Source organism: Oncorhynchus keta, unplaced genomic scaffold (genome assembly GCF_023373465.1).
Source record: "Oncorhynchus keta strain PuntledgeMale-10-30-2019 unplaced genomic scaffold, Oket_V2 Un_scaffold_3710_pilon_pilon, whole genome shotgun sequence".
Classification (NCBI taxonomy): domain Eukaryota; kingdom Metazoa; phylum Chordata; class Actinopteri; order Salmoniformes; family Salmonidae; genus Oncorhynchus; species Oncorhynchus keta.
Window position 1 is genome coordinate 135,029 of NW_026290925.1, and position 23,944 is coordinate 158,972.

Sequence of the window (23,944 nt, forward strand, 5' to 3'; positions counted from 1 at the left end):
AGAGTGTGAAAGAGTATGAGAGAAAGCGTGTGAAAAGATAACAGGATATGACACTTGTTTGTTTGCTAGATTACGTAACCACACACTCGAACGGGTTGTTGTGGTGGCAGAGGCCTACCTCAATGGTGAACTGCTTCCTCTTGAGTTTGAAGGCCAGGTCCTTGTTGTCGGGCAGATCACACACCAGGCAGTTCAGATAGGGCAGCTGACGTACATCTAGCAGACCTGGGAGAGAAGAGGACAGAGGGAAACCAATTTGGATAAAGGACAAAGTACACATCATCCATGGGTGCATCTCAATAGTCAAAGTGGCTTCCTCAATTGTCTCCTTTCCTTTCTCTGCACTGATGTGGAAACAAAGTGGATTGTGAACAGGTTATACCTGGAAGGCATTCTCCACCTTCCTTAAACCTATCTTATATTTTCAGATCAGATGAAGGCATGGACATGGGAAGAGGAAGTCACTATAGACTATTGAGATGCACCCCTCACGCACCAAAGGAGTTGTAATGGCCAGTTATGTGCCAGGCCCTCACATACCTCCTATTAGGAGGGAGCTCAGGAGACAGGTTCCTTCGCCCTCCATGTTTCCCTCTCTCCTTCCCTCACTCTATCCTCCTTCCAATCAGGAGCTGCAATATTCAGCACTTGAAGCACTCAGGCAAAATGTTGTGATTATACTCAAGTAATGAGGCAGAACAAGATAAACAGGGACTTCTATTCCAGAGGACAAACTAATTGAGTTCTTATTTCAGGAAGGAAGACCGGCAGGCTGGAATGACTGTGTGTGTGTGTGTGTGTGTGTGTGTGTGTGTGTGTGTGTGTGTGTGTGTGTGTGTGTGTGTGTGTGTGTGTGTGTGTGTGTGTGTGTGTGCTGTAGGGCTTGCTATACATAATATGTTGTAGATGGGTGGGGTGGTGGGCGAGAGGATTAAATAGGTTCACTTTTCATAGGAAGAGACCTTAAGAAATTCTCCCTCCCTCCGTAAAGTGACATTTCATAAAACTGGAAAGCAGGGATGGTACAAAAGAAGGAGAAAGAGAGAGAGAGAGAGAGAGGGGAATAGATGGAGAAAGAGAGGGGGATGGTGAGTTCTCTCCGTGCACTTGGGTGATTTCCTATCGCCTGATTCGTTGTGACAGGCATCCCAGCATGCTTTGAGCAGCCCTGAACTGCTGCTACAAAACGCACACACACAAAACACACAATGAACACACATTTGCAAATTCTTAAACAGAGGATGTATATTTTGATATAGGTCAAATACTGCCAGTATAGTTACATATCAGATCAACATCTTTCTAACAGAGAGATTCAAACCTCAGCTGTGTATTATATTAAACTGTATCATTGTGCGGTGGGTGAACACAAAGCAAAACAATAGCGGTCAGTGGGACAGGTTAGGGACGTGGGACAGGTTAGGGACGTGGGACATGTCAGCATGTAAATAAAACATTGTGTTAGAGGAGAAACTAAAAGATGCCATTTAATCATTCTTCATCTGTCTCAACTAGGGCTGACTAACCAGACTGATAGGAAAGGAGGAATAAACCAAAGGAAATGAGGAATAAAACAGAGGAGAGGAGAAGGGGAATAAACCAGAGGAAAGGGGGAGAGGAGAGGGAGAAAGAACCAGAGGAAAGAAGAAGGGGAATAACCAGAGGAAAGGAGAATAAACCAGAGGAAAGGAGAAGGGGAATAAACCAGAGGAAAGGAGAAGGGGAATAAACCAGAGGAGAGGGGGAATAAACCAGAGGAAAGGGGGAATAAACCAGAGGAGAAGGGGAATAAACCAGAGGAAAGGAGAAGGGGAATAAACCAGAGGAGAGGGGGAATAAACCAGAGGAAAGGGGGAATAAACCAGAGGAAAGGGGGAATAAACCAGAGGAGAGGGGGAATAAACCAGAGGAAAGGAGAAGGGGAATAAACCAGAGGAGAGGGGGAATAAACCAGAGGAAAGGAGAAGGGGGATAAACCAGAGGAGAGGGGGAATAAACCAGAGGAAAGGGGAATAAACCAGAGGAAAGGGGAATAAACCAGAGGAAAGGGGGAATAAACCAGAGGAGAAGGGGAATAAACCAGAGGAAAGGAGAAGGGGAATAAACCAGAAGAGAGGGGAATAAACCAGAGGAAAGGAGAAGGGAATAAACCAGAGGAAAGGGGAATAAACCAGAGGAAAGGGGGAGTAAACCAGAGTAGAGGGGGAATAAACCAGAGAGAGGGGAATAAACCAGAGGGGGAATAAACCAGAGGAGAGGGGGAATAAACCAGAGAGGAGAAGGGGAATAAACCAGAGGAAAGGGGGAATAAACCAGAGGAAAGGAGAATGGGAATAAACCAGAGGAAAGGGGGAATAAACCAGAGGAAAGGGGGAATAAACCAGAGGAAAGGGGGAATAAACCAGAGGAAAGGGGAATAAACCAGAGGAAAGGGGGAATAAACCAGAGGAGAGGGAATAAACCAGAGGAAAGGGGGAATAAACCAGAGGAAAGGGGGAATAAACCAGAGGAAAGGGGGAATAAACCAGAGGAAAGGGGAATAAACCAGAGGAAAGGGGGAATAAACCAGAGGAAAGGGGGAATAAACCAGAGGAAAGGGTAGAGGAATAAACCAGAGGAAAAGGGGAATAAACAAGAGGAGAGGAGAAGGGGAATAAACCAGAGGAAAGGGGGAATAAACCAGAGGAAAGGGTAGAGGAATAAACCAGAGGAGAGTGGGAATAAACCAGAGGAGAGGGGCAATAAACCAGAGGAGAGGGGCAATAAACCAGAGGAAATGGGAGAGGAGAGGGGGAATAAACCAGAGGAAAGGGGAATAAAACAGAGGAGAGGGGGAGGGGAATAACCAGAGGAAAGGAGAAGGGAATGACCAGAGGAAAGGAGGAGGAGAAGGGGAATAAACCATAGGAAATTAGGAGAGGAATAAACCAGAGGAAAAGAGCAAGAGAGAAAAGAGAGGCATGACTAAAAATACCTCCATCTCTTAAACTGACCTTTATGTGTGGGGAGAGAGAGTGAGGGAGTGATGGAGAGAGGGAACGTGTGTATGAGGGAGGGGGGAGAGAGAGAGAGTGTGAGGAGTGATGGAGAGAGGGAATGTGTGTATGAGAGAGGGAGATGCTTTTAAATATATATATATATATATATATATATATCTCCTTCCTCTTCCCCCTCTCAGACTGTCATCCTCCATGTCAGAGCAGACTAAACCATCTATGGAGAGAGGAGTGGACAGAGAAAAAGATGGAGAGAGTGATGGTGAAGAATATGGATTCCCCAGCATTGGTCCACTCCGCTCTACACCAGGCCTCAGGGGTATATGGGACTGGGGTTGTATGTGTGTGGAGGGAGGGCGGGAGAGAGGAGCTCTGCTGGGGGGTGAGAGGGGCGAGGGGGAGAGTGCGGCGTGGCAGCTGAATCCCCCCCGGCCTGTCTAGTGAGGAGCACGTCTGATTGAGCAGTAGCCCACTAACAGGCCCTGACAGCCTGGGCTGCCCTGTGAGGGGCCTGCCTGCCTGCCTAGCCGACCAGCCTCCACAATCGCGCTCGCGAGAGAGAGAGCGCACACGCACACACACACACACACACACACACACACACACACACACACACACACACACACACACACACACACACACACACACACACACACATCCATTTTATGCACTGGCCCTGTGTGTGTGTGGGGGGGTTACCGTGGTAATCTTTGTACAGGGGGTTGGTCTCTCTCTCTGAGCCTCTGAAGGACTCTAGAGCGATGGCCGTGTCACACAACCTGGTTATATTGCCCATCAGAGCTCTGTTCTGTAGGAGAGAGAGAGATGGAGAGAAGAAAGAGAGATGGAGAGTGAGGGTGAGGGAAAGACACAAAAAGGAGAGAGGAGAGAGAAAGATGAGTGATCACAGGTAATTGAAAACCTCCTGACGTCAGCGCTGAAATTAAATGAGGTAATCATTACCCGGCAGTTGTTGAGGTTACATGGAGAAAGGTATGGAGGGGGCAGTTGTTGAGGTCACATGGAGAAAGGTATGGGGGGGGGGCAGTTGTTGAGGTTATATGGAGAAAGGTGTGGGGGGCAGTTTTGAGGTTACATGGAGAAAGGTGTGGGGGGCAGTTGTTGAGGGGGAGGTGTGGGGGGCAGTTGTTGAGGTTACATGGAGAAAGGTGTGGGGGGAAGTTTTGAGGTTACATGGAGAAAGGTGTGGGGGGCAGGGGGAAGTTGTTGAGGTTACATGGAGAAAGGTGTGGGGGGTGGCAGTTGTTGAGGTCAGATGTAGAATGGTGTGGGGGGCAGTTGTTGAGGTTATATGGAAAATGGGGTGGGGGGCAGTTGTTGAGGTCAGATGTAGAATGGTGTGGGGGGCAGTTGTTGAGGTCAGATGTAGAATGGTGTGGGGGGGCAGTTGTTGAGGTTATATGTAAAATGGTGTGGGGGGCAGTTGTTGAGGTCAGATGTAGAATGGTGTGGGGGGCAGTTGTTGAGGTCAGATGTGAGAATGGTGTGGGGGCAGTTGTTGAGGTTATATGGAAAATGGTGTGGGGGGCAGTTGTTGAGGTCAGATGTAGAATGGTGTGGGGGGCAGTTGTTGAGGTTATATGGAGAATGGTGTGGGGGGTAAAGGTAAACATTAGGAGCAGGAAGGAGGAGATGCTGCATAATATATTTGTACCACATAACACACAAGTAGAGAGATGTGCATATGTACACTCACGCACAAAGACAAACACACACGCAACATGCACACAAGAACACAAACACATAGTTAAAGGAGTGAAGGGGAGAGGATCGCTCGAGGAGGGCTCCCCCTGCTGGTCAGATCTCCCTCTGTTGTGACAGCAGAGAACAAGGAAGAAGGAGAGAGAGGAATGCAGGGAGAGGGAGGGAGGGAGGGAGGGAGGGAGGGAGGGGGAGGGAGGGAGGGAGGGAGGGAGGGAGGGAGGGAGGGAGGGAGGGAGGGAGGGAGGGAGGGGGAGGGAGGGAGGGAGGGAGGGAGGGAGAGGAGCGAGAGAGGAAGAGGGAGAGAGGAAGAGAGGGACGCAGTGAGTGAGGAAGAGCGGGGACGCAGGGAGAGGGGAAGAGAGAGAGAGGGAGAGAGGGACGCAGGGATGGTGGAGTCTTCTATTATTCATCTCCTCAGCCTCTTAAATCATTAAGGTCCTCTTCTCTGTGTTGGCTGCCTGCCACCTGCCTGATGCAGTTTTCATGCCTTCCTGTCTTATCTTCCTTTCTTGTTCTCCATCCTTTACACTTGTGTTCTACTGTTAAAGTATGCATGTTCCCCCAGTCAGGCCTCAGAGCACTTAGAGGCTGAGGTCAGTCACACACAGAAATTAAACCCCAGGTGAGCGAAATTACTTAGCACACATTTTAATTGTACTGTTTAGAGGGGTGAGTCACCAATAGTGTGTTTGTGGTCGGTGATTTTAGGATGGCCAACTAAATGAACATCCTGTCTATAATTTTCAGCTATACTTTTCGTGGCTGTTTATTTACCACCACAGACAGATGCTGGCACTAAGTCCGCACTCAGTCAGCTGTTTAAGGAAATAAGCAAACAGGAAACCACTCACCCAGAGGCGGTGCTCCTAGTGGCCGGAGACTTTAATGCAGGGAAACTTAAATCAGTTTTACAAACCTCTATCAACATGTTAAATGTGCAACCAGAGGGGGAAAAAATCTAGATCACCTGTACTCCAAACACAGAGACGCGTACAAAGCTCTCCCTCGCCCTCCAGTTGATAAATCCGACCACAACTCTATCCTCCTAATTCCTGCTTACAAGCAAAAATTAAAGCAGGAAGCCCCAGTGACTCAGTCTATAAAAAAATGGTCAGATACACCACCTCAGTCACTGGCTTTATCAATAAGTGCATTGAGGACGTCGTCCCCACAGTGACTGTACGTATATACCCCAACCAGAAGTCATGGATTACAGGCAACATTCGCACTGAGCTAAAGGGTACAGCTGACGCTTTCAAGGTGCGGGACTCTAACCCGGAAGCTTACAAGAAATCCCGCTATGCCCTGAGACGAACCATCAAACAGGCAAAGCGTCAATACAGGGCTAAGATTGAATCATACTACACCGGCTCAGACGCTCGTCGGATGTGGCAGGGCTTGCAAACTATTACAGACTACAAAGGGAAGCACAGCCGTGAGCTGCCCAGTGACACGAGCCTACCAGATGAGCTAAATCACTTCTATGCTCGCTTCGAGGCATGCAGGAGAGCATCAGCTGTTCCGTAGCGTCCATAGCCATGAAGTGCTTTGAAAGGCTGGTAATGGCTCACATAACACCATTATCCCAGAAACCCTAGACCCACTCCAATTTGCATACAGCCCAAACAAATCCACAGATGATGCAATCTCTATTGCACTCCACACTGCCCTTTCCTACTTGGACAAAAGGAACACCTATGTGAAAATGCTGTTCATTGACAACAGCTCAGTGTTCAACACCATAGTACCCTCAAAGCTCATCACCAAGCTAAGGATCCTGGGACTAAACACCTCCCTCTGCAACTGGATCCTGGACTTCCTGACAGGCTGCCCCCAGGTGGTAAGGGTAGGTAGCAACACATCTGCCACGCTGATCCTCAACACTGGAGCTCCCCAGGGGCGCGTGCTCAGTCCCCTCCTGTACTCCCTGTTCCCCCACGACTGCATGGCCAGGCACGACTCCAACACCATCATTAAGATTGCTGACTACACGACAATGGCAGGCCTGATCACCCACAATGACGAGACAGTCTATAGGGAGGAGGTCAGAGACCTGGCCGGGTTGTACCAGAATAACAACCTATACCTCAACGTAACCAAGACTAAGGAGATGATTGTGGACTACAGGAAAAGGAGCACCGAGCACATCCCCATTCTCATCGATGGGGCTGTAGTGGAGCAGGTCGAGAGCTTCAAATTCCTTGGTGTCCACATCAACAACAAACTAGATTGGTCCAAACACACCAAGACAGTCGTGAAGAGGGCACGGCAAAGCCTATTCCCCCTCAGGAAACTAAAAAGATTTGGCATGGGTCCTGAGATCGTCAAAAGGTTCTACAGATACAACATCGAGAGCATCCTGACCGGTTGCATCACTGCCTGGTGCGGCAATTGCTCGGCCTCTGACCGCAAGGCACTTCAGAGGGTAGTGCGTATGGCAAAGCTGCCTGCCATCCAGGACCTCTACACCAGGCGGTGTCAGAGGAAGGCCCTAAAAATGGTCAAAGACCTCAGCCACCCATCATAGACTGTTCTCTCTGCTACCGCATGGCAAGCTGTATCGGAGTGCTAAGTCTAGGACAAAAAGGCTTCTCAACAGTTTTTACCCCCAAGCCATAAGTCTCCTGAACAGGTAACCAAATGGTTACCTGGACTATCTGCATTGTGTCCCACCACCCGTCAACCCCTCTTTTTACACTTCTGCTACTCTCTGTTCATCATACATGCACAGTCACTTTAACGATACCTACATGTACATACTACCTCAATAAGCCTGACTAACAGTATATAGCCTTGCTACTCTTAAATTTTTAAAAAAAGTCTTTTTACTGTTGTTTTATTTCTTTACTTACCTACACACACACACACCTTTTTTTCCACACCATTGGTTAGAGCCTGTAAATAAGCATTTCCCTGATTTTGGAAGTTACCTGTAGGTCATCAGACAACATATTACAATCAATAAACCAAATGCCGATGTCTTGCCGCTTCCGCCCTGGCATGCTGTCAATTTACTTCTGGGCCACATCCTGACTGATGGCAGCCCATTATTGCATAATCAATGCTTGGAGTTGGTCAGAATTTTTTGGTTTTTGTTTGTCCACCCGCCTCTTGAGGACTGACCACAAATTCTCAATGGGATTAAGATCTGGGAGATTCCTGGACATGGACCCACATTTTTTTGGGTCCATGGCCACATTATAAGAATGTGAAATGTCAGAAAAATAGTAGAGAGAATTATTTATTTCAGCTTTTATCTCTTTCATCACATTCCCAGTGGGTCAGAAGTTAACATACACTCAATTAGCATTTGGTAGCATTGCCTTTAAATTGTTAAACTTGGGTCAAATGTTTGGGTAGCCTTCCACAAGCTTCCCACAATAAGTTGGGTGAATTTTGGCCCATTCCTCCTGACAGAGCTGGTGTAACTGAGTCAGGTTTGTAGGCCTCCTTGCTCACACAGGTTTTTCAGTTCTGCCCACAAATGTTTTATATGATTGAGGTCAGGGCTTTGTGATGGCCACTCCAATACCTTGACTTTGTTGTCCTTAAGCCATTTTGCCACAACTTTGAAGTATGCTTGGGGTCATTGTCCATTTGGAAGACCCATTTGCGACCAAGCTTTTAACTTCCCGACTGATGTCTTGAGATGTTGCTTCAATATATCCACATTCTTTTCCTACCTCATGATACCATCTATTTTGTGAAGTGCACCAGTCCCTCCTGCAGCAAAGCACCCTCACAACATGATGCTGCCACCCCGTGATTCATGGTTGGGATGGTGTTATTCAGCTTGCAAGCCTCCCCCTTTTACCTCCAAACATAACAATGGTCATTATGGCCAAACAGTTCTATTTTGTTTCATCAGACCAGAGGACATTTCTCCAAGATTTATGATCTTTGTCCCCATGTGCAGTTGCAAACCATAGTCTGCCATTTTTATGGCAGTTTTGGAGCAGTGGCTTCTTCCTTGCTGAGCGGCCTTTCAGGTTATGTCAATATAGGACTCGTTTTACTGTGGATATAGATACTTTTGTACCCGTTTCCTCCAGCATCTTCACAAGGTCCTTTGCTGTTGATCTGGGATTGATTTGCACTTTTCGCACCAAAGTACATTCATCTCTAGGGAAAGAACGAGTCTCCATCCTGAGCAGTATGACGGCTGCGTGGACCCATGGTGTTTATACTTGAGTACTGTTGTTTGTTCAGATAAATGTGGTACCTTCAGGTGTTTGGAAATTGCTCCCAAGGATGAACCCGACTTGTGGAGGTCTACAATTTCTTTTCTGAAGTCTTGGCTGATATTTTTGATTTTCCCATGAAGTCAAGCGAAGAGGCACTGAGTTTGAAGTTAGGCCTTGAAATACATCCACAGGTACACCTCCAATTGACTCAAACAATGTCAATAAGAAGCTTCTAAAGCCATGACATCATTTTCTGGAATTTTCCAAGCTGTTTAGTCAACTTAGTGTATGTAAACTTCTGACCCACTGGAATTGTGATACAGTGAATTATAAGTGAAATAATCTGTCTGTAAACAATTGTTGGAAAAGTACTTGTGTCATGCACAAAGTAGATGTCCTAACCAACTTGCCAAAACTATAGTTTGTTAACAAGAAATTTGTGGTGGTTGAAAAAACGAGTTTTAATGACTCCAACCTAAGTGTATGTACATTTCCGACTTAAAATTATGTCAAATCACATACAGTTGATCTGTGGCCAATGACCTTGAATCTTCTTGGATGGGTACTTCTAATGTAACTAAGGCAGCACCCAAGGGGCTTGAATTTCGAGCTCTACCCTTAGATTTGGCGGTGACGTAGTGTCCCCATGAGTGACAGAACACTGAGCCAATCACGGTGCAAATAGAGAACATTACCAACCCTTATGTTCTGTATTTTCCACTGGCTGCCCCTCCACCACAGAAAGCACTGAGCTAGGCTGAAACACCTGCATTTTGGAGCTGCCTTACTCAAGAAAGCAAAAAAGAGACCAAGTTTGTATGTGGCTTTAAATGTACATCGTTTCCAAACTGATGTGTGACACGTATTAATGTCAACATTACATGCAAAACATGCATCCCTCAAAAAATAATATATATGATTATTTTTAGCGAAAAAGGTAGGGATCAAAACTAGTGGGGCTCTGAATGACGGGTGTGTGTGATGAGCAAGGGGACCGAGGTCCTGATTAAAGTTTCAAGTGGACTGTGGCACTGGGCGGTGTGAGGAGGCTTTCTATGCATCACTCTTCCTCCCTGGGTGTGGGTGTTTAATAATGGATAGCCCAGCCAGCCCCACTGCTGCCAGTCTAGACTGTCTGTGGCTGAGAGAGACCAGACTAACCAACTAGCTAAATAAAGCTTCCTCTATCACAGTCACGTGTTGCTATACCTCCAACATCACGTGTTGCTATACCTCCAACATCACGTGTTGCTATACCTCCAACATCACGTGTTGCTATACCTCCAACATCACGTGTTGCTATACCTCCAACATCACGTGTTGCTATACCTCCAACATCACGTGTTGCTATCTCAACATCACGTGTTGCCTCCAACATCACGTGTTGCTATACCTCCAACATCACGTGTTGCTATACCTCCAACATCACGTGTTGCTATACCTCCAACATCACGTGTTGCTCCAACATCACGTGTTGCTATACCTCCAACATCACGTGTTGCTATACCTCCAACATCACTATACCTCCAACATCACGTGTTGCTCCAACATCACCTCCAACATCACGTGTTGCTATACCTCCAACATCACGTGTTGCTATACCTCCAACATCACGTGTTGCTATACCTCCAACATCACGTGTTGGTTGTCCAACATCACGTGGTTGTTACAGGGTGGAGGAGGGTAGAGAATCAGATATGAAGGGTTGAGTATTCAGGCCAGAGAGGGACAGTCAGTGGTCACTCCCATCAGAGAAGGCATCGTTGTCCATACTACCTCTCAGGACAGGGATAGGGGTACCGGGTAGGGCCCGGGAACATACCAGTATCGCGATTCTTGTTAGTATTGTGGCAAGGAAACAAAACACATAGCGGATTTAACTTCTTTAGGAAAACAGCCAAATTGTTGGAAACAATACCTCATTATGATGTCATCTAGAGTCCCATGTATTTATGTTCCAAGCTATAGCACACAATAAAGGCTAAACTACACTGCTCAAAACAAATAAAGGGAACACTAAAATAACACATCCTAGATCTGAATCAATGAAATATTCTTATTAAATACTTTTTTCTTTACATAGTTGAATGTGCTGACAACAAAATCACACAAAAATTATCAATGGAAATCAAATTTGTCAACCCATGTATGTCTGGATTTGGAGTCACACTCAAAATTAAAGTGGAAAACCACACTACAGGCTGATCCAACTTTGATGTAATTTCCTTAACACAAGTCAAAATGAGGCTCAGTAGTGTGTGTGGCCTCCACGTGCCTGTATGACCTCCCTACAACGCCTGGGCATGCTCCTGATGAGGTGGCGGATGGCCTCCACGTGCCTGTATGACCTCCCTACAACGCCTGGGCATGCTCCTGATGAGGTGGCGGATGGCCTCCACGTGCCTGTATGACCTCCCTACAACGCCTGGGCATGCTCCTGATGAGGTGGCGGATGGCCTCCACGTGCCTGTATGACCTCCCTACAACGCCTGGGCATGCTCCTGATGAGGTGGCGGATGGTCTCCTCAGGGATCTCCTCCCAGACCTGGACTAAAGCATCCACCAACTCCTGGACAGTCTGTGGTGCAACGTGTCGTTGGTAGATGGAGCGAGACATTATGTCCCAGATGTGCTCAGTTGGATTCAGGTCTGGGGAACGGGCGGGCCAGTCCATGGCATCAATGCCTTCCTCTTACAGGAACTGCTGACACACTCCAGCCACATGAGGTCTAGCATAGTCTTGCATTAGGAGTAACCCAGGGCCAACCCTCACCAGCATATGGTCTCACAAGGGGTCTGAGGATCTCATCTCGGTACCTAATGGCAGTCAGGCTACCTCTGGCGAGCACATGGAGGGCTGTGCGGCCCCCCAAAGAAATGCCACCCTACACCATGACTGACCCACCGCCAAACCGGTCATGCTGGAGGATGTTGCAGGCAGCAGAACGTTCTCCACGGCGTCTCCAGGCTCTGTCACGTGCTCAGTGTGAACCTGCTTTCATCTGTGAAGAGCACAGGGCGCCAGTGGCGAATTTGCCAATCTTGGTGTTCTCTGGCAAATGCCAAACGTCCTGCACGGTGTTGGGCTGTAAGCATAACCCCACCTGTGGATGTCGGATCCTCATACCACCCTCATGGAGTCTGTTTCTGACCGTTTAAGCAGACACATGCACATTTGTGGCCTGCTGGAGGTCATTTTGCAGGGCTCTGGCAGTGCTCCTTTTGCACAAAGGCGGAGGTAGCGGTCCTGCTGCTGGGTTGTTGCCCTCCTACGGCCTCCTCCACATCTCCTGATGTACTGGCCTGTCTCCTGGTAGAGCCTCCATGCTCTGGACACTACGCTGACAGACACAGCAAACCTTCTTGCCACAGCTCGCATTGATGTGCCATCCTGGATGAGCTGCAATACCTGAGCCACTTGTGTGGGTTGTAGACTCCGTCTCATGCTACCACTAGAGTGAAAGCACCGCCAGCATTCAAAAGTCACTAAAACATCAGCCAGGAAGCATAGGAACTGTGAAGTGGTCTGTGGTCCCCACCTGCAGAACCACTCCTTTGTGGGGGTGTCTTGCTAATTGCCTATAATTTCCACCTGTTGTCTATTCCATTTAAACAACAGCATGTTAAATTTATTGTCAATCAGTGTTGCTTCCAAAGTGGACAGTTTGATTTCACAGAAGTGTGATTGACTTGGAGTTACATTGTGTTGTTTAAGTTTTCCCTTTATTTTTTTGAGCAGTGTATATTGATCAAAAATGTAAATTATTAGTGGGTCTTATGGCTGCGGAAGGCTTATATTTAGCCTAGATATAATTTTATAAGCCCTGAATTCATTCGATTATTGCTGACTGTTTGAAATGCAGTGTATTTGACCTGAAATTGTGCAACAGCGCTTATTTAGAGAAAACGTTAAAAATATATACTGTATATCATGAAATCTCCCATAAATTAGATTGAAAATAAATCAAGATATGATTTTTAGGCCATATCGCCCAGCCCTACATCAGATCGCTCTGGATGTCTGTTCAAGTGAGTCTGTTTCTGTGGCTGAGTTTCTGGGAGAGAGCCACCGTCTGCCATATGCCCCTACCTACTCCACACTGAGGGTCCAGAGTAAGGACGAACACACACACACACACACACACACACACACAGCAAAGTGGATCCCTCTTTCAATTCTGAAACAGTGAGACTGGCTTCATATGACCACATACTGTAGTCTAACCCTGGTGACACTGTGCTCCAGGGTGTTGACCATACACATACTGTAGTCTAACCCTGGTGACACTGTGCTCCAGGGTGTTGACCATACACATACTGTAGTCTAACCCTGGTGACACTGTGCTCCAGGGTGTTGACCATACACATACTGTAGTCTAACCCTGGTGACACTGCGCTCCAGGGTGTTGACCATACACATACTGTAGTCTAACCCTGGTGACACTGCGCTCCAGGGTGTTGACCATACACATACTGTAGTCTAACCCTGGTGACACTGCGCTCCAGGGTGTTGACCATACACATACTGTAGTCTAACCCTGGTGACACTGCGCTCCAGGGTGTTGACCCTGGTGACACATACTGTACTGTTCTAACCCTGGTGACACTGCGCTCCAGGGTGTTGACCATACACATACTGTAGTCTAACCCTGGTGACACTGCGCTCCAGGGTGTTGACCATACACATACTGTAGTCTAACCATGGTGACACTGCGCTCCAGGGTGTTGACCATACACATACTGTAGTCTAACCCTGGTGACACTGCGCTCCAGGGTGTTGACCATACACATACTGTAGTCTAACCCTGGTGACACTGCGCTCCAGGGTGTTGACCATACACATACTGTAGTCTAACCCTGGTGACACTGCGCTCCAGGGTGTTGACCATACACATACTGTAGTCTAACCCTGGTGACACTGCGCTCCAGGGTGTTGACCATACACATACTGTAGTCTAACCCTGGTGACACTGCGCTCCAGGGTGTTGACCATACACATACTGTAGTCTAACCCTGGTGACACTGCGCTCCAGGGTGTTGACCATACACATACTGTAGTCTAACCCTGGTGACACTGCGCTCCAGGGTGTTGACCATACACATACTGTAGTCTAACCCTGGTGACACTGCGCTCCAGGGTGTTGACCATACACATACTGTAGTCTAACCCTGGTGACTACTGATAATCCATAGAACAATGTGAAAGGTGATGAACATGAATTGAAAATGCTGGGGTGCATGTGACACACCTATGTGCCCTTTGTGACACACCTATGTGCCCTTTGTGACAAACCTATGTGCCCTTTGTGACACGCTTAGTGCAAGGCACATACTCTTACCTGGATGAGGTGTGAGGGCACGGTAACCACGGCGACAGAGAGCGATGACCTCAGCATGGCCCGGAGGCCGTAAAGGAAGGTGGTGAGGGCGTGGCCGTGGCTTGGGTTTTCACGGCAACACAGGTCGTCATCCCACAGGGCGGAGCCGAGGGAGTGCAACCCGATCCGTAGGATGTTCCGTGACTTGGTCTGTGTAAGAGTGAGTGAGTGAGTGAGTGAGTGAGTGAGTGAGTGAGTGAGTGAGAGAGAGAGAAGAACACAGAGAGAGAGAGAGAGAGAGAATCACCGAGAGAGAATCACCGAGAGAGAGAGAGAGAGAGAGAGAGAGAGAGTGAGAGAGAAAGACACTGAGACTCTTGATTAAAACAGTGGATGTAAGGAATTGTCATGGAGTTGAAATGACACATTATCATTGCATTTTTAGCTAAAATATTGGGCATGTGTTTATGACCGTAGAAAAGACTTATTATATTTCTGTTGGTAATTAAAACCCTCACGTTGTGGTAGTAAACACAACAGTGGAGAGTTTACAGACACTAGCAGCCCAACAGGACAGGAGAGTCTGCTCACCAGCACAGACCATCGGAACACAGCCGCCAAACGTGATTGGACACAACTGCCCAATCACAGAGGCCATCTGACAGGGGCACAATGGACCTGTCAGACAGGATTCCAATATGGCTGCCACCCAGAAACGCCGGCACATTCTTGGCACCAGAACGAACCTTGCCGGCCAAGGGGGCCGTGGGGAGGGGTGGTGGACGGAGGGGTAGAGTGTTACCCTCAAAGTCTTGCCCACCCTCACAAAACACCCTATGACTATAGAATAAAGTGTCTCCCTGCTTTGGTGTTTCCCTTTTCTCAGTCTCTCGCTTTTCCTTATGTCCCAGCATGCTTTTCTCTATTCTCTCATCCCTCTTACCCTGCTTCTTTCTATGCCCTCTCCAATCTCTCTTTCTCTCCTCTCGTCCATTGATCTAGGGCCTTTTTCAGCATTGGTGCTATCTAAGATAAATAAACCTCATTGTTACTAGGAGTTTCCACTGTTGGCCTTGCACAATCCCAAGGGAGGGGTACCACTCTTCTGTCCTCTTCCCGCTCCCTCTCTCTCTTTCTCCTACACTTCCTGACCAACTTATTCAATCACTCAGTCATTCCTGTTGTCTTTCTCCTTTTCTATTCTCTCACACGTTAATCCCTGACTCACTTCCTGTCTGCTTGTATGTGTGTCAGAGACATCCCACCACAGTTTATCAGACCCTGGGCTCCAGGGAAGGGAACCGTAGTAACATGCCTGTTGCTGTGGCAACATCATGAAGAGGCCAACGTTTCCTCCTATAGAAAGGTGTTTAGTACTCCTATAGAGAGAAGGTGTTTAGTACTCCTATAGAGAGAAGGTGTTTAGTACTCCTATAGAGAGAAGGTGTTTAGTACTCCTATAGAGAGAAGGTGTTTAGAAGGTGTTTAGTACTCCTATAGGTGTTTAGTACTCCATAGGGAGAAGGTGTTTAGTACTCCTATAGAGAGAAGGTGTTTAGTACTCCTATAGAGAGAAGGTGTTTAGTACTCCTATAGGGAGAAGGTGTTTAGTACTCCTATAGAGAGAAGGTGTTGAATACTCCTATAGAGAGAAGGTGTTTAGTACTCCTATAGGGAGGTGTTTAGTACTCCTATAGAGAGAAGGTGTTTAGTACTCCTATAGGTGTTTAGTACTCCTAGAGAGAAGGTGTTTAGTACTCCTATAGGGAGAAGGTGTTTAGTACTCCTATAGAGAGAAGGTGTTTAGTACTCCTATAGAGGTGAGAAGGTGTTTAGTACTCCTATAGGGAGAAGGTGTTTAGTACTCCTATAGAGAGAAGGTGTTTAGTACTCCTATAGAGAGAAGGTGTTTAGTACTCCTATAGGTTTAGTACTCCTATAGGGGGTGTTTAGTACTCTATAGGGAGGTGTTTAGTACTCCTATAGAGAAGGTGTTTAGTACTCCTATAGGAGAAGGTGTTTAGTACTCTATAGGGAGAAGGTGTTTAGTACTCCTATAGAGAGAAGGTGTTGAATACTCCTATAGAGGTGTTTAATACTCCTATAGGGAGAAGTGTTTAGTACTCCTATAGGAGAGGTGTTTAGTACTCCTATAGAGAGAAGGTGTTTAGTACTCCTATAGGGAGAAGGTGTTTAGTACTCCTATAGGGAGAAGGTGTTTAGTACTCCTATAGAGAGAAGGTGTTTAGTACTCCTATAGAGAGAAGGTGTTTAGTACTCCTATAGAGAGAAGGTGTTTAGTACTCCTATAGGGAGGTGTTTAGTACTCCTATAGGAGAAGGTGTTTAGTACTCCTATAGAGGTGTTTAGTACTCCTATAGAGAGAAGGTGTTTAGTACTCCTATAGAGAGAAGGTGTTTAGTACTCCTATAGGGAGAAGGTGTTTAGTACTCCTATAGGGAGAAGGTGTTTAGTATTCCTATAGAGAGAAAGTGTTTAGTACTCCTATAGAGAGAAGGTGTTTAGTACTCCTATAGAGAGAAGGTGTTTAGTACTCCTATAGGGAGAAGGTGTTTAGTACTCCTATAGAGAGGTGTTTAGTACTCCTATAGGGAGAAGGTGTTTAGTACTCCTATAGAAAGTGTTTAGGAGAGAAGGTGTTTAGTACTCCTATACTGGACAAAGACACCTGGTGTTTAGTACTCCTAAAGGGACAAGGTGTTTAGTACTCCTATAGAGAGAAGGTGAAACACACACACACAGTACTCCTATACTGGGAGAAGGTGTTTAGTACTCCTAGCGCTTTGATGATGTGTTTAATGATTAGAAGGGGGGTGTTTGACAGGGGGAGAGGGGGAGGAGTACTCCTATAGGGAGAAGGTGTTTAGTACTCAGTGGAAAAACTATAGAGAAGACAGTGTTTAGTACTCCTATAGAGGAGATAATCATTAAAACAAAGTGTTTCAAAGTACTCCTATAGAGAGACGGTGTTTGCCAGGTACTCCTATAGGGAGTCAGGTGTTTAGTACTCCTATAGAGAGAAGGTGTTTAGTACTCCTATAGGAGAAGGTGTTTAGTACTCCTATAGGGAGGTGTTTAGTACTCTATAAGGCAGAGAGGTGTTTAGTACTCCTATAGGGAGAAGGTGTTTAGTACTCCTATAGCAGAGAAGGTGTTTAGTACTCCTATAGAGAGAAGGTGTTTAGTACTCCTATAGAGAGAAGGTGTTTAGTACTCCTAGAGGGAGTGTTTAGTACTCCTAGAGAGGGAGAAAGTGTTTAGTACTCCCTATAGAGAGAGAAGGTGTTTAGTACTCCTATAGAGAGAAGGTGTTTAGTACTCCTATAGAGAGAAGGTGTTTAGTACTCCTATAGGGAGAAGGTGTTTAGTACTCCTATAGAGTATAGAAAGTGTTTAGTACTCCTATAGAGAAGGTGTTTAGTACTCCTATAGAGAGAAAGTGTTTAGTACTCCTATAGATATAAATAACAGAGAAGGTGTTTAGTACTCCTATAGAGAGGAAAGTGTTTAGTACTCCTATAGCTACTGAGAATGTGTTTAGTACACCTATAGGGAGAAGGTGTTTAGTACTCCTATAGAGAGAAAGTGTTTAGTACTCCTATAGAGTATAGTCAGTAGGGGAACAGTGCCAAAACACAGCCCAAACCCACCAACAGAGCCCCACCATACAGCCAAGCCAGTAGAGAAGCAGTACTGCCCCAGAACAAGAGACACCTGACAGTCAAGCCAGAAAACACCAAATTATAGCAGAGAGGAAGGAAGTAACATAAAGGGCCCAAAGGAGACTGCATTATGAAGTGATAATATTATGCCTGGTTTCTGTAGCCAACATCCAGTAGAAGACAAACAGTATGAGCAGGGGTGGTTAAACAGCACACACACACACACAGTCTTCCCTAACAGTAGAGAGGAGCAGGTTCTTGTGATGGTGCCCATGTCCTGTCTGCATTCCTCTGCCTGCCAAAAGCGCTTTGATGATGTCAGAGCAGGTTAGAATTAATTAATGATTGACAGCGCTGGGTCAGGGGGTAATCCCTGTGTGTGAGTGACAGCAGGGGTATATTAACAGAGAGGGGAGGAGGCTCCAGGTGAGGAGCAGAGGGGTCACAGAATCTAGGTGATCTGCCCCCTCCACAGGTCCCACACCTCAGTGGAAAAACTAAAATAGAAACACAGAGAGACAGATGGCATTTCTGACATTCTGAAGAGGATTGATAATCATTAAAACAAAGATATGTTTCAAAGATGGGACACACACACACACACACACACAGCTGTCTGCTCTGCTGCCAGGATCACCATAACACTGATGAAGTCATTCTAGTCAGGTGAGAGGAATTCACATGGTAACTTGAAGAGGGGTGTTGGGAAGGGCAGTTATTTGATATGGATAGAGAGGAGTATAGCTAACAGTAGAGAGGAGCAGGTTAGAGTATAGCTAACAGTAGAGAGGAGCAGGTAGCCAACAGTAGAGATTATAGCTAACAGTAGAGAGGAGTAGGTTAGAGTATAGATAACAGCAGAGAGGAGCAGGTTAGAATATAGCTAACAGTAGAGAGGAGCAGGTTAGAGTATAGCTAACAGCAGAGAGGAGGTAGGTTAGAGGTAGGTTAGGAATATAGCTAACAGTAGAGAGGAGCAGGTTAGGTTAGTAGAGAGGAGCATAGAGCTAACAGTAGAGAGGAGGTTAGGTAGCTAACAGCAGAGAGGAGCAGGTTATAGCTAACAGTAGAGAGGAGCAGGTTAGCAGTATAGCTAACAGTAGAGAGGAGAGGTTAGAGTATAGCTAACAGTAGAGAGGAGCAGGTTAGATATAGCTAACAGTAGAGAGGAGCAGGTTAGGGTATAGCTAACAGTAGAGAGGAGCAGGTTAGAGTATAGCTAACAGTAGAGAGGAGCAGAGTATAGCTAACAGCAGAGAGGAGCAGGTTAGGGGTATAGCTAACAGTAGAGAGGAGCAGGTTAGAGTATAGCTAACAGTAGAGAGGAGCATAGTTAGGTTAGGTATAGAGAGGAGCTAACAGTAGAGAGGAGCAGGTTAGAGTATAGCTAACAGTAGAGAGGAGCAGGTTAGGTATAGCTAACAGTAGAGTTATAGAGCAGGTTAGAGTATAGCTAACAGCAGAGAGGAGCAGGTTAGAGTATAGCTAACAGTAGAGAGGAGCAGGTTAGAGTATAGCTAACAGTAGAGAGGAGCAGGAGTATAGCTAACAGCAGAGAGGAGCAGGTTAGAGTATAGCTAACAGTAGAGAGGAGCAGGTTAGAGTATAGCAGGTTAGAGTATAGCTAACAGTAGAGAGGAGCAGGTTAGAGTATAGCTAACAGTAGAGAGGAGCAGGTTAGGTATAGCTAACAGTAGAGAGGAGCAGGTTAGAGTATAGTATAGCAGGTTAGAGTATAGCTAACAGTAGAGAGGAGCAGGTTAGAGTATAGCAGTAGAGGAGGTATAGCTAACAGTAGAGAGGAGCAGGTTATAGTTAACAGTAGAGAGGAGCAGGTTAGAGTATAGCTAACAGTAGAGAGGAGCAGGTTAGGTATAGCTAACAGTAGAGAGGAGCAGGTTAGAGTATAGCTAACAGTAGAGAGGAGCAGGTTAGAGTATAGAGGAGCAGGTTAACAGCAGTAGAGAGGAGCAGGTTAGAGTATAGCTAACAGTAGAGAGGAGCAGGTTAGGTATAGCTAACAGCAGAGAGGAGCAGGTTAGAGTATAGCTAACAGTAGAGAGGAGCAGGTTAGAGTATAGCTAACAGTAGAGAGGAGCAGGTTAGGGTATAGCTAACAGTAGAGAGGAGCAGGTTAGAGTATAGCTAACAGTAGAGAGGAGCAGGTTAGAGTATAGTAACAGTAGAGAGGAGCAGGTTAGAGTATAGCTAACAGTAGAGAGGAGCAGGTTAGAGTATAGCTAACAGCAGAGAGGAGCAGGTTAGAGTATAGCTAACAGCAGAGAGGAGCAGGTTAGAGTATAGCTAACAGCAGAGAGGAGCAGGTTAGAGTATAGCTAAGCATAGCTAACAGTAGAGAGGAGCAGGTTAGAGTATATAACAGCAGAGGAGCAGGTTAGAGTATAGCTAACAGCAGAGAGGAGCAGGTTAGAGTATTAGTAGAGAGGAGCAGGTTAGAGTATATAGTATAGCTAACAGCAGAGAGGAGCAGGTTAGAGTATAGCTAACAGCAGAGAGGAGCAGGTTAGAGTATAGCTAACAGCAGAGAGGAGCAGGTTAGAGTATAGCTAACAGTAACAGCAGAGAGGAGCAGGTTAGAGTATAGCTAACAGTAGAGAGGAGCAGGTTAGAGTATAGCTAACAGCAGAGAGGAGCAGGTTAGGTATAGCTAACAGTAGAGAGGAGCAGGTTAGAGTATAGCTAACAGTAGAGAGGAGCAGGTTAGAGTATAGCTAACAGTAGAGAGGAGCAGGTTAGAGTATAGCTAACAGTAGAGAGGAGCAGGTTAGGTATAGCTAACAGTAGAGAGGAGCAGGTTAGAGTATAGCTAACAGTAGAGAGGAGCAGGTTAGGTATAGCTAACAGTAGAGAGGAGAAGGTTGGAGTTAGCCACAGTAGAGAGGAGCAGAACATAGCAACAGCAGAGAGGCATAGCCAACAGCAGAGAGGAGCAGGTTATAGCTAACAGTAGAGAGGAGCAGGTTAGAGTATAGCTAACAGTAGAGAGGAGCAGGTTAGAATATAGCTAATAGTAGAGAGGAGCAGGTTAGAGTATAGCTAACAGTAGAGAGGAGCAGGTTAGAATATAGCTAACAGTAGAGAGGAGCAGGTTAGAGTATAGCTAACAGTAGAGAGGAGCAGGTTAGTATAGCTAACAGTAGAGAGGAGCAGGTTAGAGTATAGCTAACAGCAGAGAGAGCAGGTTAGCTACAGCAGAGAGAGAGGTTAGAGTATAGCTAACAGTAGAGAGGAGCAGGTTAGTATAGCTATAGAGAAGGTTAACATAGCCAACAGCAGAGAGGAGCAGGTTAGAGTATAGCTAACAGCAGAGAGGAGCAGGTTAGAGTATAGCTAACAGCAGAGAGGAGCAGGTTAGAGTATAGCTAACAGCAGAGAGGAGCAGGTTAGAGTATAGCTAACAGCAGAGAGGAGCAGGTTAGAGTATAGCTAACAGCAGAGAGGAGCAGGTTAGAGTATAGCTAACAGCAGAGAGGAGCAGGTTAGAGTATAGCTAACAGTAGAGAGGAGCAGGTTAGGTATAGCTAACAGCAGAGAGGAGCAGTATAGCTAACAGCAGAGAGGAGCAGGTTAGAGTATAGCTAACAGCAGAGAGGAGCAACAGTAGAGAGGAGCAGGTTAGGGTATAGCTAACAGCAGAGAGGAGCAGGTTAGAATATAGCTAACAGTAGAGAGGAGCAGGTTAGAGTATAGCTAACAGTAGAGAGGAGCAGGTTAGAGTATAGCTAACAGTAGAGAGGAGCAGGTTATATAGCTAACAGCAGTATTAGGAGCAGGTTAGAGTATAGCTAACAGTAGAGAGGAGCAGGTTAGGGTATATACAGGTTGTCAGGTTAGAGTAGTATAGCTAACAGTAGAGAGGAGCAGGTTAGAGTATAGCTAACAGTAGAGAGGAGCAGGTTAGAGTATAGCTAACAGCAGAGAGGAGCAGGTTAGAGTATAGCTAACAGTAGAGGTTAGGTATAGCAGGTTAGAGTATAGCTAACAGTAGAGAGGAGCAGGTTAGAGTATAGCTAACAGCAGAGAGGAGTTAGGTTAGAGTATAGCTAACAGCAGAGAGGAGCAGGTTAGAGTATAGCTAACAGTAGAGAGGAGCAGGTTAGAGTATAGCTAACAGCAGGAGAGGTTAGAGTATAGCTAACAGGTTAGAGTATAGCTAACAGCAGAGAGGAGCAGGTTAGAGTATAGCTAACAGCAGAGAGGAGCAGGTTAGAGTATAGCTAACAGCAGAGAGGAGCAGGTTAGAGTATAGCTAACAGTAGAGAGGAGCAGGTTAGAGTATAGCTAACAGCAGAGAGGAGCAGGTTAGGTATAGCTAACAGTAGAGAGGAGCAGGTTAGGGTATAGGTTAGAGTATAGCTAACAGTAGAGAGGAGCAGGTTAGGGCAGGTTAGAGTATAGCTAACAGCAGAGAGGAGCAGGTTAGAGTATAGCTAACAGTAGAGAGGAGCAGGTTTAGCTTAACAGTATAGCTAACAGTAGAGAGGAGCAGGTTAGGTATAGCTAACAGCATGTTAGAATATAGCTAACAGGAGCAGGTTAGAGTATAGCTAACAGTAGAGAGGAGCAGGTTAGAGTATAGCTAACAGCAGAGAACAGTAGCTAACAGTAGAGGAGCAGGTTAGAGTATAGCTAACAGTAGAGAGGTTAGCAGGTAGAGTATAGCTAACAGCAGAGAGAGCAGGTTAGAGTATAGCTAACAGTAGAGAGGAGCAGGTTAGAGTATAGCTAACAGCAGAGCAGGTTAGAGCATAGGTTAGAGTATAGCTAACAGTAGAGAGGAGCAGGTTAGAGTATAGCTAACAGTAGAGAGGAGCAGGTTAGAGTATAGCTAACAGCAGAGAGGAGCAGGTTAGAGTATAGCAGAGAGGAGCAACAGTAGAGGTTAGGAGCAGGTTAGAGTATAGCTAACAGTAGAGAGGAGCAGGTTAGAGTATAGCTAACAGTAGCAGAGAGGAGCAGGTTAGAGTATAGCTAACAGTAGAGAGGGAGCAGGTTAGAGTATAGCTAACAGTAGAGAGGAGCAGGTTAGAGTATATAACAGCAGAGAGGAGTTAACAGCAGAGAGGAGCAGGTTAGAGTATAGCTAACAGCAGAGAACAGGTTAGAGTATAGCTAACAGCAGAGAGCAGGTTAGAGTATAGCTAACAGTAGAGAGGAGCAGGTTAGAGTATAGCTAACAGCAGAGAGGAGCAGGTTAGAGTATAGCTAACAGTAGAGAGGAGCAGGTTAGAGTATAGCTAACAGTAGAGAGGAGCAGGTTAGAGTATAGCAGTAGAGAACAGTATAGCTAACAGTAGAGAGGAGCTAGGGTATAGTGTCAGGTTAGAGTAGGCTAACAGTAGAGAGGAGCAGGTTAGAGTATAGCTAACAGTAGAGAGGAGCAGGTTAGCCAATTGGTGCAGAGGAGGAGGTATAGCTAACAGTAGACAGGAGCAGGTTAGAGTATAGCTAACAGCAGAGAACAGGTTAGATATAGCTAACAGCAGAGAGGAGCAGGTTAGAGTATAGCTAACAGCAGAGAGGAGCAGGTTAGAGTATAGCTAACAGTAGAGAGGAGCAGGTTAGAGTATAGCTAACAGCAGAGAGGAGCAGGTTAGAGTATAGCTAACAGCAGAGAGGAGCAGGTTAGAGTATAGCTAACAGTAGAGAGGAGCAGGTTAGAGTATAGCCAACAGTAGAGAGGAGCAGGTTAGAGTATATAACAGCAGAGAGGAGCAGGTTAGAGTATAGCTAACAGTAGAGAGGAGCAGGTTAGAGTATAGTTAACAGCAGAGAGGAGCAGGTTAGAGTATAGCTAACAGTAGAGAGGAGCAGGTTAGGTATAGCTAACAGTAGAGAGGAGCAGGTTAGAGTATAGCTAACAGTAGAGAGGAGCAGGTTAGAGTATAGCTAACAGCAGAGGAGCAGGTTAGAGTATAGCTAACAGCAGAGAGGAGCAGGTTAGAATATAGCTAACAGTAGAGAGGAGCAGGTTAGAGTATAGCTAACAGCAGAGAGGAGCAGGTTAGAGTATAGCT

General features: G+C 46.2%; 1 protein-coding gene and 1 long non-coding RNA gene across 5 annotated transcripts in view; both read right to left on the minus strand.

Annotated features, from left to right (window-relative positions):
* The window catches only part of LOC127928762 (uncharacterized), an 89,837-nt gene that overhangs the window by 23,308 nt on the left and 42,585 nt on the right, over positions 1-23,944 (minus strand). The window lies entirely within an intron of this gene.
* The window catches only part of LOC118381080 (elongator complex protein 4), a 45,342-nt gene continuing 21,453 nt past the window's right edge, over positions 56-23,944 (minus strand). The window contains exons 7-9 of one of the 2 annotated variants that reach the window (XM_052516115.1): positions 14,245-14,433; positions 3,696-3,804; positions 56-225 (exon numbers count right to left, since the gene is read on the minus strand). In XM_052516115.1, the coding sequence (XP_052372075.1) occupies positions 71-225; positions 3,696-3,804; positions 14,245-14,433 (453 nt within the window). In that variant the 3' untranslated portion in view covers positions 56-70. Of the gene's footprint in view, positions 226-3,695; positions 3,805-14,244; positions 14,464-23,944 lie in introns of both variants that reach the window. The other variant, XM_052516114.1, reaches the window with a different exon arrangement.